The 13,992-nt window shown below is 45.0% G+C and overlaps 2 protein-coding genes and 1 pseudogene across 2 annotated transcripts in view; 1 reads left to right on the top strand and 2 right to left on the bottom strand.

Moving 5' to 3' along the window:
• Positions 1–13,992, bottom strand: part of LRPAP1 (LDL receptor related protein associated protein 1) — a 462,538-nt gene that overhangs the window by 30,991 nt on the left and 417,555 nt on the right. The window lies entirely within an intron of this gene.
• Positions 1–13,992, top strand: part of GRK4 (G protein-coupled receptor kinase 4) — a 46,166-nt gene that overhangs the window by 238 nt on the left and 31,936 nt on the right. The window contains exons 2-3 of the mRNA XM_060147071.1: positions 47–524; positions 8,045–8,110. Coding sequence (XP_060003054.1) covers positions 47–524; positions 8,045–8,110 — 544 coding nt within the window. The remainder of the gene's footprint in view (positions 1–46; positions 525–8,044; positions 8,111–13,992) is intronic.
• LOC132519583 (small ribosomal subunit protein uS8-like) lies at positions 4,834–5,261 on the bottom strand (annotated as a pseudogene).

Here is a 13,992-nt window from a genome sequence, read left to right as displayed (position 1 = left end):
CGCCCCGTGCGGGGCCTTCTGGGAGCGGTCCCGGCCTGCGCGGTAGCGCCACAGCCTCGGGGCCCGTGGGGCGCAGCGCTCTGGCTCCCTCGTCTGGGGAGCCGTTGGCCGGAGCCGTCGCCGCCGGGGGGTAGTTTCCCGGCCAGTGAGCGCCTCCCCGGGCGATGGGGCCGACAGCCCGGGCCACGGCGCGGCGGGGGTGACCGCGGGGGCTCGGCCCGACCCCTCCTGGGCCGCAGTCCCGGGTCCCGAGGGCGAGGCGTCGCGGCGCCGGCAGCATCCGACGCAGCGGCGGCGGCGGCAGCGGCAGAAGCAGCAACAGCAGCAGGAGGACGAGGAGAAGCGGCGGCGCAGTGCGGGACCGGACCCGGCATTGGGCGAGCGATGCGCGGAGGCTGCCCCACCGCCGCCCCCGGTCGCCCCCTCGCCTCCTCGAGTCCACAAAGCTTGGTCGCGGCGGCGGCGGTCGTCCATGGAGCTCGAGAACCTTTTGGCCAACTCGATGCTGCTGAAAGCGCGCCAAGGTGGGTGCACAGCGGCGCCCCGACCCCCGCTGGAGTCCTGATCCCCTTGGGACCTGAACCCTGGTCCCAAGCAGAACCCCGACCCTGCTGCGGACCCCAGATTTTCTGTGGAATCCGGACCCGGGGTCCGCGCAGCCTCACTCTCAGGAGTGGTTGGTCGGCGAGTGGTCAGCTTGGGCACGTGAAGCTTAAGCCGCCCCGTCCCCTTTCAGCGCCTCCGGACCCAGGTGAAGGTGGCTTGCGCTCTGCTCTTGTTAGTGTGAGCTTGTTCCCTGTCCTCTTCTTCCGGAACCTCGGGTCGCAGTGTGGCTTCAGCACCAGGCGAGCCGTGTTCTGTCCCCGAGGGAGGAAGCCGGACCGGCGAGCGAAGCCAGCAAACAAGAACCGCGCCTTTGTGCTCTTTAAAGGACCAAGAAGAAAATCCTGTAAACTAACTCGGGAGACCCTTCCGTTAGTGTTTTTAGAGTGTTACTTTAACATCGATTCTTGGTTTTGAGGTTTGGTGGTGTCCGAGACTTTACGGTGTGTGGAGTGGGTTTTAGCCCGACTTAGAGATAGATTGAGCACGTTAGTTACAATTCACCCTGATAGCAACGTAGAAGCAGCAGCTGGCGCAGCCCTTCTGCTCAGAGACCCCAGGAGTAGAGTTCTCTGTGGAATACCGAGTGTCCCCTCTCCGGCCTCCCGAGAGATGGAAGAGCGGGCGGCAGGGACCACCCATAGTTCTTCCGCAGCTTCCCTCTTAGGGAGTCCGGGTGGGAGCAACTGCTTCATGTTTGTGCTGGGAACAGCGTAAGTGCCCACCGAAGGATGTATATTTAAGACAACCTGGAAGAAGTGTTTTATGCTCCATCTCCCAGGGCTTCGGGATTCCTGGGCGCACATGTCGGCCAAGTGGTGCTCCTGGTGACTTGGATGCTGTTGAGAAGCATCAACAAGTTCATCTTGTGCTTAGAATAGTGTATAACGTTCTGTGAGAGAAATTAACCTGGAACACAACTATTTCAGATTTGGGGGTCTTGTTTTCTTTTTAAGCTCCCCCCCTTCCCGTTTGTATCCCAAGTGCCTTTCAAGAGGAAAGGTGTTGATTAGGATTGGCTTGATACGGAGGGAATAAAGCATGTTCAAGTATGGCTGCAGAGCCTCCTGATTGATAGCTAAGAATAGCTACCGTTAATGAGGGTTTGCTTTGTCCAGGCATCGTGCTCAATTCTTTATGGACGTTATCCCAGCTAGTTCCTATGCCTCATTCTCCTGTTCTGTAAAGCTGGACTTACAACAATCCTGCTTCATGGTGTTGACGAGGGGACTGCATGGAATAACGTGGTACAGTGCTTGGTGCTTAGAAAGTGCTCAGTAAATAAGCATAGTAGTTGTGGTTGTAGATTTTATTATGTCCAGAGTCATGATGAAAAGCTGGCATTTTAACATTGCAGTTGTGATCATTTAATTGACCTTGAACCTGATTCCTTGTCTCATTCTTAGACTTTCCAAAAGCATAGCTTTTCTCTTCCTGAATCCCCACATGCAGGAGGTCCTTGAATCTCGTTTATCCTTAAGCTTCATTATTTCTGTTGTCCATTTCTTTGTCTCTGTCTTCACCCAGTACCCCCTTAGATGGTTCTCGACACCTCGTAAGTTGACTGAGGGCAGTGGTTTCCTAGCTGCTCTCTACTTTCAGAGCTGCTTCCCTTTTATCATCCCCAATGCTGCTAGAACACTTTCTAAAACCCAGATTTGTTCTCTGTTTAAAATTTGGCCCTGGAGCTTCATTCCAGGTCAAGAACAAACGCCTTAGTTCATCATGGCCCACAGGGTCCTGTCTGACCACTGGCCTGCTCTCCTCTCCTTGTCCACAGCAGCTGAGCGTGTCACACCACTTCACGCCTCCAGGCTTTTCTTTTCTGCCTGCAGTCGTCTTCTTCCTTCCTGTTCCAGCTCCAGAGTCTTTTCTGGGGAACGTCCACATTCCTGCAAGAGGCCTGGTCACTCCATCCCTTGAGCTCCGTCCCTTGAGCCACTGCTGTGCCCAGGAGGAGCTCTTGCTGCACTGGGCATCCCCCGGGGCAGCTTTGGGTCTCCCCTTCTGTGTCACCGGCACCCAGCGCTGTAATGGCACTCAGTCTGTTCTCTGCAAATTCCAAATGCTGGCTGAAGGACAAAAGAGCACATCTTAGGAAGTCTCTCAGTACTGGTGATAACCAGAAATTGAAGTTTCAAAATAAGCTATCTTTTTAGACTAGCAGTCTGGAAATAGGGAGCAAAACCTGAGATTTTATTCAACTTTGGGATGTCAGTTGGCTCCATACTTGTAAATGCTAAGTGCTTTTTATTTTGTTTTGAATGAACATTTTTATTGTTTTTATTAAATCAGTATTATTTTATTATTCATTTTTTAAAAATTTTATTGAAGTATGGATGATTTAGTGTTGTGTTAATTTCTTATTAAGTCAGGATTAAGTGTTTAATTGTATCTGCAGTGCAGCCGGTAGGTTCCCTCTCCATGTTTACATGTTCATCACTAGCAAAGACAGCAGGGCCAGCCAGCACTAGTTATGAGGTTAGCCAAAGGCCAGGCACGCGTGCGTTTCTTTCAGAATGTAAATCTTTGTCTCTACCAAATTGAAAGAGAGTCCTAGTTCAAAGGACACAGGACAGTGTTACCTTTGCTGCCCCCTTACTGCTGTGCTAACTAGTCTCACTTCCTGGCAGAGACACTGTGCTTGAGCTTTTGCATTGTAAACCTATGTCTCTTTTTCTGAGTGTTGTTTTGAAAAACAATGCTCCCACATTCACATGGGCTAAACATGGTGCAGTCTTGTAGGAGTGCCTCTCATAGAGCCAAGGACAAAATCAGCTCCACCGCTTCTGTTCTATGTGTTTAAAAACACATTTCCAAATAACCAATAATTTTTGAAAATCAGAGAATAAAGGACTTTTGATAAAGAGCCCTAATCTTCTCCATTCTACTCCTTCTACTATAGACTGAATGTTTGTGTCCCTGCAGAATGCATATGTTGAAGCATAATCCCTAGTGTGATTGTATTAGGAGATGATTAAGTCATGAGGGTGGAGCCCTCGTGAATGCTACGAGTCCCTTTTAAACAAGACCCCAGGGAGCTCCCTTGCCCCTCGTGCCACGTGAAGACACAGAAGACACCGTCTATGAGCCAGGAAGCAGGTCCTCACCAGACACCAAAGCTGCCAGTGCCTTGATAAATAAATTTCTGCTGCTTATAAGCCACCCAGTCTGTGGTATTCCATTATAGTGGCCCAAACAAAGACACCTCCCCAGGTGCAGCCACATTGATTCTTTTCTTGGGTTCTATTTTAGTTATCTTCCTGATTACTGTTGCATTTCTAAAGTATAGTGTTGATCAAATTCAGACTTTTCTGAGCCTCATGAGGAGATAGCTCACTTAAACCAACTCCATCTTCTTTTCCCTTATCAATATAATTATATCACTGTTTTTAATTCTTGTATTGGTTATCTTTATAACTTAAAAAATTAAGCTTAGGGGCTTCCCTGGTGGCGCGGTGGTTGAGAGTCTGCCTGCCAATGCAGGGGACACGGGTTCGGGCTCTGGTCCGGGAGGATCCCACATGCTGCAGAGCAACGAAGTGTAGCCCCCGGCTCGCTGCAGCTATAGAAGGCCACTGCGCAGCAATGAAGACCCAAAGCAGCCAAAAATAAATGAATGAATAAATAAATAAAATTAAGCTTAGGGCTTCCCTGGTGGAGCAGTGGTTAAGAATCCGCCTGCCAATGCAGGGCACATGGGTTTGAGCCCTGGTCTGGGAAGATCCCACATGCCGTGGAGCAACTAAACCCGTGCACCACAACTACTGAGCCTGCACTCTAGAGCCCGCGAGCCACAACTACTGAGCTCACGTGCTACAACTACTGAAGCCCGCGCACCTATAGCCCATGCTACACAACAAGAGAAGCCACCGCAATGAGAAGCCCATGCACTGCAACGAAGAGTAGCCCCCGGTCACTGCAACTAGAGAAAGCCACGCGCAGCAACGAGGACCCAATACAGCCAAAACTAACTAACTAAATAAATTAAGAAAAAGTATGAGAATTCCCTGGCGGTCCAGTGGTTAGGACTCCGCACTTTCACTGCCGAGGGCACGGGTTCGATCCCTGGTCGGGGAACTAAGATCCCACAAGTCATGCGGCATGGCCAAAAAAAAAAAAAAAAAAAAAAAGGGAAAAAGTATTTTCATTTTTGACAATTGAAACATTGATAAACGTTTCTGATTTTTTTCCATTGAGGCATTTTATTTGCATGAATGTATTTCATCCCTAGAAAAAGAATCCCAGGATTTTCCCTCCTGTGTGTTTTCATCTTGCTTCATGGACCATGTTGCTAGCTGAGGTTGTCAGTCCAAAGGGACCAAACTGACGGGACGGGAGCAGGTTACTCTGCCGTTTTTCTAGATCTTTGAGTTGCACATCAAATCTGGGCTGATCACTCCACACTTGTTTAGCCTGCCTGAGAGCTTCACGACAATTTTCCCAGCTCTGTGATCATGGGATCACAGGTGATCAGATTCTCCAGTGGAGCCATGCTTCATCATCACAGTTGGAAAGTGGACAGTGAGTTTGGAGGACAGCCTAGTAAGAACCTGGCTTTGGCGTCTATTTTCGGCATTGTTGATGCTCTTGAGAGCATCGGCCGGGGCATTCGTGCCCACTGTTATGGTGGCGCGGAAAGATGGCGGAGAGAGCATTTCTAATTTTTTTTTGAAGTATAATTGACTTACAGTATTATATGAATTTTAGGTGTACAACATAGTGCTTTGGTATTTCTGTACATTACAAAATGATCACCATGATAGACCTAGTTACCATTTGTCACCATACAAGGATATTAAAATATTCTTGGCTATATTCCTTATGCTGTACATTACATCCCTGTAATTTATTTACTTTATACCTGGAAATGTGTACCTCTTAATCTCCCCCACCTATTTCACTCATCCCCCCAGCACCCCCTCCGCCCTGGCAACCACCAGTTTGTTCTCGGTGTCTCTGAATCTGTTTCTGTTTTGAGAAACGTTCCTAATTTAATGTGAATGTGGTTTCTTTAATTGTGTAAGAGTTCAAAGTGTAGAAGATAGTATAACAAGCACCCCAGTGCCCACTGCCAACAGATCTTAACATTTTGCTGTATTTCATTTCTTTAAGAAAAAAACATTGCAGATATACTGGAGACACTTTGTGTATCTTTCCAAGGTCCCAGGCCCTTCCCGCATTCCCCAGAGATAACCAAGGTCTCTCTGCACTTTGGCTGTTCAGGTTTGTAGGTAACAATATGGAGTGTATTGTTTTACGTGATTTAAACTTCAGGTCGGTGCTGTTGCTCTGTGTGTGTGTATGATTTTGTTATCCTTGTTGATGTATAAGTCCCCTTCCTCCTCTTTTCCCTCCCTCATCTTCCTTCCTTTCCACTCTTGCTAGCACGTGGAGTTATCAGACTCTCAAACTTTTGTTCCTGAAGGGCATGAAATGTTATCTTACATGTATATTAGTCTGCTTGGGCTGCCATGACAAAATACCGCAGACTGGGTGGCTTAAATGACAGAAATTTATTTTCCCACAACTCTGGAGGCCAGGAGTCCAAGACCAAGCTGCCAGCATGGCTGAGTTCTGGTGAGGGCTCTCCTCCTGTGTGCTCACATGGCCCTTCCTGTGTGTTGGCTGAGAGAGGGGGAGATCCGGTAACTTCCTCTTACAGGGACACCTATGGGATTAGGGTCCTAACCCTCTGGCCTCATTTAACCTTAATTACTACCCTAAAGGCCCCATCTCCAAATACAATCACATTGGAGATCAGCATTTCAACATGTGAATGGGAGGGGGCGGATACAGGTCAGTCCATGTAACACTGTTTCAATTTGTGGTTTCCTAATTACCAGGGGGATTGAACATCTTTTCACATTGACTGGTGATTCAGCTTTCCTCTTTGTGAATTGTTTCTTCGCATCTTCTGCCCAGTGAGGGGAGAGTGTCTCATTGATTTGTAGCAGCTCTTTATATAATCTGGATACTAAATATGCTTGCACAAGTCTCCCATTTTCTGACTTGCCGTATTAGTTTTCCTGTTGCTGCTGTAACAAATTACCACAAAACTTTATTATCTAACAGGTCAGAAGTCTGAAAAGGGTCTCACTAGGTTAAAGTCAAGGTGTCAGCAGGGTTGCGTTCCTTTCTGGAAATTCTGGGGGAGAATCCATCCATTTTCTTGCCTCTTCCAGCTTCTAGAGGCTGCTTGCGTTCCTTGACAATTTATCAGGTGTTAGCAAAGATGCCGAGTAGCGGCAACTAGAACTCACACACGTTGCTTGTTGGAGTGTAAAATGGTCGGACCAGTACAGGAAAATAGCACTTTCTAATAAAGTTACACACACACCTATGCTATGGCCCAGTGATTCCCCTTCAGGATATACCCAGGTGAAATTCATACAGACGTCTACAAAAAGTCTGGTTTATACCAGCTTTATTCCTAATAGTCTCAAACTGGAAACAGCCCAAGTGTTCTCAGTAAGCGAATGGATCAACACATAATCAAACAGTATAATACTACACTGCAATAGAAAAGCGTTGGCTACTGACACATGCAACAGCCTGGGCAAATCTGAAGAGCCTTATGTTGAGGGGAAAATCAGAAGAAACTATTCAGTACAATCCTCAGTGATTTCATGAGCATGAAGTGAAATTAACCCGCGGCCATCTGAATGGGAGTCATGATTGCTTCCAGGAAGGGGGGTGTGACACAAAAGAGGCAGGAGGGAGCTTTGGGGAACAGCGAGGATGTTCTATTTATTGATCCAGGTGGTAACTGTGTGCATACATACATTTGTAAAAGTTCATCAAGAAATAGCCTTAAGATTAGTGCATATTATTGTGCAGATTATATCTGGTAAAAGTTTTGTTTTTAAAGGAAAAAAAAATTCATTAGATAGTGACTCTCTGTACCTTAAAGGATTGGTGAAACTTGCTTGTGAAATGCCTAGGTTTGGTGCCTTTTCCTCTCTGGAAGAAGGGATGGGAACGGTTCTTTTTATTATCTGTCTAGTTTCTTTAATAGTTATTGTGATATTCAAGATTCCTGTTTCTTCTTGAGCTATGTTTGGTAATGTGTGGTTGCTGAGAAAAATATTTTCCTCTAACTGTTCAAATTTATTTGGCATAAACGTTATTTGTAACGTTTTCTTACTATTTTACAATTACAATTGTGATCTTTTTCATTTGGAGTATTATTTGTGTGTGCCTGTCATTTTTATTAGCCTTGCAAAAGATGTTTCTATTTTATTAGTCTTTTCAATGAACCAGCTTTTGGTTTCATATGCTATTGTATGTTTGCCTTCTGTTTTATTAATTTCTGCTTACATTATTATTCTCTTTATTTTGATTGGCTTCTGCCTTCTTGAGTTGAATGCTTAATCCATTTCTCTTTTTCTTTTTTTCCATTCCTTCATCAAGAATTTATTGGCCGTTTATTTTGTGCTAGGAACTGTGGGAGGTACTGGAGTGAACCATGAACTCGGCAGAAAATTTGCCTTTGATGAGGTGACAGGCAAGTGGAGGAAACAAGTATCTTATGACTAAATGCAATGTGATTAACTAAATTTCAGTGATCTCTGAAAGAAAAAAAAAAGAACTGAGACCAGAAACTAATAAGCTTCTGCATCAGGTCACCCATGCCTAGACATATTTGTCAGTCTCTTACTCAGTAGAACTTTGTGAGTAGTGTACTGTTCTTACTGATAACTGTTAGATGAACTAAGACTTAATACAGTTTACTTTCTGGTTAAATTAAACACAGTTCTATAGACTAGGCAGCAATCATAGACATACATATATTTCCAGCTCCTGTTCAGATCTAGTTGCTATTTCTCTTCTGCCTGGACTGACCCCTCACTGGAGACGGTCATCATTCTTGTTTCATGTTGGCTCTTTTCCTGGGTTCCAGGCCTTGTCCTCCGCCTCTGCTTGTGTCATCATCACCTGCATCGTCAGGGCTTTTTCCCCTTTCCAGTACCCTCTGCACAATTTCCACTGCCCACCACTGGTCACTAGGGAATGGTCCTCTTTCCAGGCGAGGGACCCTGCAGCCCTCGGACTTCCCTGAATCTCAGCACCCTGGGTCTTCTGTGTTCTGTCTGCACTTGACGAGCTGGGGAGTGGCTTTTAAATGCTCTCCTTTGACAGAATAACAACAGAGATTGAGTGCTAAAGTGTTAAAGTGCTAAAGTTTCCAGACCTGCAGCTGTTCAGGTCATTTTACTGTTTGACCTCTTCAGACCAACCGCCATGTCAGCTATGTTAACATTCACCTTAACCTTATGGTTGAAGTAACCCTTAAGATTTCTCACCAGTACAGTAATGTGGTTTCACAGCTTGTGGAAATTCTGTTTCCCTTCCATTTCTCACTGTATATACTATATTGTGAACATTCACTTTTAGCCCAATTGACATTTTTAAGTGTTTTTACTTTTGTGCATAAAACATCAAATCAGGGACTTCCCTGGTGGTCCGGTGGGTAAGACTCTGTGCTCCCAATGCAGGGGGCCCAGGTCCGATCCCTGGTTGGGGAACTAGATCCTGCATGCATGCCACAGCTAAGAGTTGCATGCCGCAACTAAGAAGCCTGACTGCTGCAACTAAAGAGTCTGCATGCCGCAACTAAAGATCACGCATGCTGCAACTAAGACCCTGTGCGGCCTAAATAAATTAAATAAATAAATAAATAAATATTTTAAAAAACAAACCAAAAAACCCCATCAAATCATATTCTGTTATCCAGAGAATAGGGATCCATGTTTCAAATGAAACACATCTGAATGTATTCAACTAACTCATTCAAAACAAAACAAAAATTCTCATTGTCATACTAGTTAGTCAGAATCTGAATCAGCACTTCTCCATTCAGATTGGCCACACATCCAGAGCTCAACGGCCACATGTAGTGCTTATGCTGGACAGCACAATTCTAGAAAACCGATTTGTTCATGTTGACGAGCTTATCAGATGAGGAGAAACACAGGTCATTAAATAAATTGTCTCCTTCACAAACTAGAAAATATTTTTCTAGAGGCAATAAAAATGCCGAAGAAGTAAAGTCTTTCCTCCAAACGAGTAAGTATTAATTTCTAAGCTAAATTATTTTATGTCAATATAAATTACAATTAGCAATCTAATGAATTCTAGTACCCTAGATTTTTAGAAAAATTCTCTAACACCCACTGTTTGTCTGAGTGTGGGAAGTGTAAAGATTATCCCTGTTCTTTGGCGCTCACAGTCTGGTGAAGGAGTAGACCTGACAATGAATAGTTGACATGCAGGACAACGTGATAAGGAGGACAATGGCCAGGGCTGCTTCAACAAGTGAAGGGAACACGGAAGAAGACTTCACATGAGAGGAGACACTGGAGCTGCGTCTTAGAGGATAAACAGGAGTTTTCTGGATGAACAGAAGAGGAAAGAGCACTGTGGCCAGAAGAAAAGTATGCTTACAAAGCACAAAGGGTGGAGGATGCTGGCAGCGCTCAGGGGACTGTGGACGTTTGCATAAGTGGTGCAGAAGGAGAATACAGGGAGAGGAGAGGCAAGACAGAGACAAGTAGGGGTGCTTCATCATCAGGTTCATGCTTGATAAGGTCACTTTGACTGTAGTTTGAGAAATGAAATGAAGAGGACCAGACTGAAGGCAAGGAAACCAGGGCTGAGGCTCTTGCCCGGTTCAGCTTAGAGTTGCTGAGAGTATGGACAAAAGGAACAACACGATGAGGAGGGGAGGGAACAGATGCAAGAAGATTTTGGAGGCAGAATCAACAGGACCTGGTGACAGATGGGATGTGGTGTGAGTGAGAAAGCAGGACCCAGGAAGCCTCCTGGGTCTCTGGTTATAACAGATCTCCCCCCCCACAAAATTCCCGTTCCCTGGCTGTGATGCCATCTTCTAACCTTCAACCCAAATTTCATTTCCAAAGCAGATCCACCCATAAACAGAAATAATTTCTAACTTACAGGATATCAGATCCTAAACTTATAAGTGACTGACACACAGAACAGCAGAGATGGGAACAAATCAGTCAAATTAAAATATTTAAATCATAAAAGGTTTCAGGCCATTAACCATCAAAAGCTATTTGGGTTGATCAAAAAGTTCATTCGTGTTTTTCCATAAGATGGCTCTAGTAGTGCTTAGTTGTCTTTAACTTCATTCAAAACAATTTTGTGGGCTTCCCTGGTGGCGCAGTGGTTGAGAGTCCGCCTGCCGATGCAGGGAACACGGGTTCGTGCCCTGGTCCGGGAAGATCCCACACGCTGCGGAGCAGCTGGGCCCGTGAGCCATGGCCGCTGAGCCTGCGCGTCTGGAGCCTGTGCTCCGCAATGGGAGAGGCCACAACAGTGAGAGGCCCATGTACTGCAAAAAAAACCCCAAAAAACAAAAAAAACAATTTTGTTAGATTGTACTGTGACAGTTATCATATCAGCGTGCATTAAAAAAAACTTATCAAAATTGGTGAATTTTTGTGTAACCATTTTAATATTGAAGATGGAAGAAAAAAAGCAATATTTTCAGCATATTATGCTTTATTATTTCAAGAAAGGTAAAAATGCAACTGAAAGGCAGAAAAAGATTTGTGCAGTGTATGGAGAAGGTGCTGTGACTGATCAAACGTGTTAAAAGTGGTCTGTGAAGTTTCGTGCTGGAGATTTCTCGCTGGACGATGGTCCATGGTTGGGTAGACCAGTTGAAGTTGTTAGCGATCAAATCGAGACATTAATTGAGAACAATCAACATTATACCATGTGGGTGATAGCCGACATACTCAAAATATCCAAATCAAGCGTTGAAAATCATTTGCACCAGCTTGGTTACGTTCATCGCTTTGATGTTTGGGTTCCATGTAAGTTAAATGAAAAAAAACCTTCTTGACCGTATTTCTGCATGCGATTCTTTACTGAAACGTAATGAAAACGTTTCATTTTTAAAACATTGTGATGGGTGATAAAAAGTGGTCACCGTACAGTAATGTGGAACGGAAGAGATTGTGGGGCGATGGAAATGAACCACCACCAACCACACCAAAGGCGGGTCTTCATCCAAAGAGGTCGATGTTGTGTCTATGGTGGAATTGGAAGGGAGTCCTCTATTATGAGGTCCTTCTGGAAAACCAAACTCTTAATTCCAACAAGTACTGCTCCCAGTTAGACCAGCTGAAAGCAGCACTCGATGAAAAGCGTCCAGAATTAGTCAACAGAGAACGCATAATCTTCCATCAGGATAACGCACGACCACATGTTTCTTTCATCACCAGGCAAAAACTGTTACAGCTTGGCTGGGAAGTTCTGATTCATCCGCCTTATTCACCAGACATTGTACCTTCAGATTTCTGTTTATTTTGGTCTTTACAAAGTTCTCATAATGGAAAAAATTTCAATTACCTGGAAGACTGTAAAAGGCACCTGGATCAGTTCTTTGCTCAAAAAGATAAAAAGTTTTGGAAAGATGGACTTACGAAGTTGCCTGAAAATTGGCAGAAGGTAGTGGAACAAAATGATGAATACATTGTTCAATAAAGTTCTTGGTGAAAATGAAAAATGTATCTTTTATTTTTACCCAAAAACTGAAGGAACTTTTTGGCAAACCCAATATAAAGTGTCAGACATAAAATTTCAGGTTAAGTAAGTGAAGCCATGATGAAAGGGTGTAATATTCTTGGGGAACTTTGTATGCAAAGCAAACACCAACAAGTCATTTAATAATTGCTGAGTCTCCATATGCCTGCCAGACTGACCCAGGCCCATGACAGGACTTAATGAAAGTGTCCGCTCCCCATGAGTTTACTTTGCCCTCACACTCTGAGTTGGAGCCTAGTGCCTCATAAATATTTAACTTAAACTGCAAAGCAGAAAGACCAACCTGGGACATTAATGCCAGGAAGTTAATCTGAAAATCATATGGTGATAGCCTCCATTTTAATTAATGTTCTATTACTCATACCGCAATTGATTTTTTAAAATGGTTTCATGTTAGGTATCTTATAATTACCCTAAAACCAATACAGCCTATATTCACATTAGTGTGCCATTTCCACTAATCCTTTTTATTTTAATGTATTTTATTTATTTCTTTTTGGCTGCGTTGGGTCTTCGTTGCTGCGTGTGGGCTTTCTCTAGTTGCTGTGAGCGGGGGCTACTCTTCGTTGTGGTGCACGGGCTTCTTGTTGAGGTGGCTTCTCTTGTTGTAGAGCACGGGTTCTAGGTGCACGGGCTTCAGTAGTTGCAGCACACAGGCTCAGTAGTTGTGGTGCACAGGCTTAGTTGTTCCACGGCATGTGGGATCTTCCCAGACCAGGGCTCGAACCCGTGTCTCCTGCATTGGCAGGCAGATTCTTAACCACTGTGCCACCAGGGAAGTCCCTCTACTAATTTCTGACAAGGGAAAATACACATATTTGGCTTTTCTCTGGCATAAAGCATTGATTATTTGGCTGTAGTCATCAGGACTTAAGATGCTGAGGAGTCTTGGGCTTCCCTGGTGGCAAGGGGGAAACAGAGACTCCACTCTTGGAGGGCACACACAAAGTAGTGTGCACATTGGGACCCAGGGGAAGGAGCAGTGACCCCATAGGAGACTGAACCAGACCTACCTGCTAGTGTTGGAGGGTCTCCTGCAGAGGCAGGGGATGGCTGTGTCTCACTGTGAGGACAAGGACACTGGCAGCAGAAGTTCTGGGAAGTACTCCTTGGCGTGAGCCCTCCCAGAGTCCACCATTTTAGCCCCACCAAAGAGCCCCAGTAGGCTCCAGTGTTGCGTCACCTCAGGCCAAACAACCAACAGGGAGGGAACCCAACCCCACCCATCAGCAGACAAGCGGATTAAACTTTTACTGAGCTCTGCCCACCGCAGCAATGCCCAGCTCTACCCACCACCAGTCCTTCCCATCAGGAAATTTGCACAAGCCTCTTAGATAGCCTCATCCACCCGAGGGCAGACAGCAGAAGCAAGAAGAACTACAACCCTGCAGCCTGTGGAACAAAAACCACATTCACAGAAAGACAAGATGAAAAGGCAGAGGGCTATGTACCACATGAAGGAACAAGATAAAACCCCAGGAAAACAACTAAATGAAGTGGAGATAGGCAACCTTCCAGAAAAAGAATTCAGAATAATTCTTGTAAGTGAAGATGATCCAGGACCTCGGAAAAACAATGGAGGCAAGATCGAGAAGATGCAAGAAATGTTTAACAAAGACCTAGAAGAATTAAAGAACAAACAAACAGAGATGAACAACACAATAACTGAAATGAAAAATACACTAGAAGGAATCAATAGCAGAATAACTAAGGCAGAAGAATGGATAAGTGACCGGGAAGACTGAATGGTGGAATTCACTGCTGCGGAACAGAATAAAGAAAAAAGAATGAAATGAAGACAGCCTAAGA

This window comes from Lagenorhynchus albirostris, chromosome 4 (genome assembly GCF_949774975.1).
Source record: "Lagenorhynchus albirostris chromosome 4, mLagAlb1.1, whole genome shotgun sequence".
In the NCBI taxonomy this organism is placed as follows: Eukaryota; Metazoa; Chordata; class Mammalia; order Artiodactyla; family Delphinidae; genus Lagenorhynchus; species Lagenorhynchus albirostris.
The sequence above is the reverse complement of the archived record's forward strand: the minus strand, read 5'-3'. Positions and strand labels throughout refer to the sequence as shown.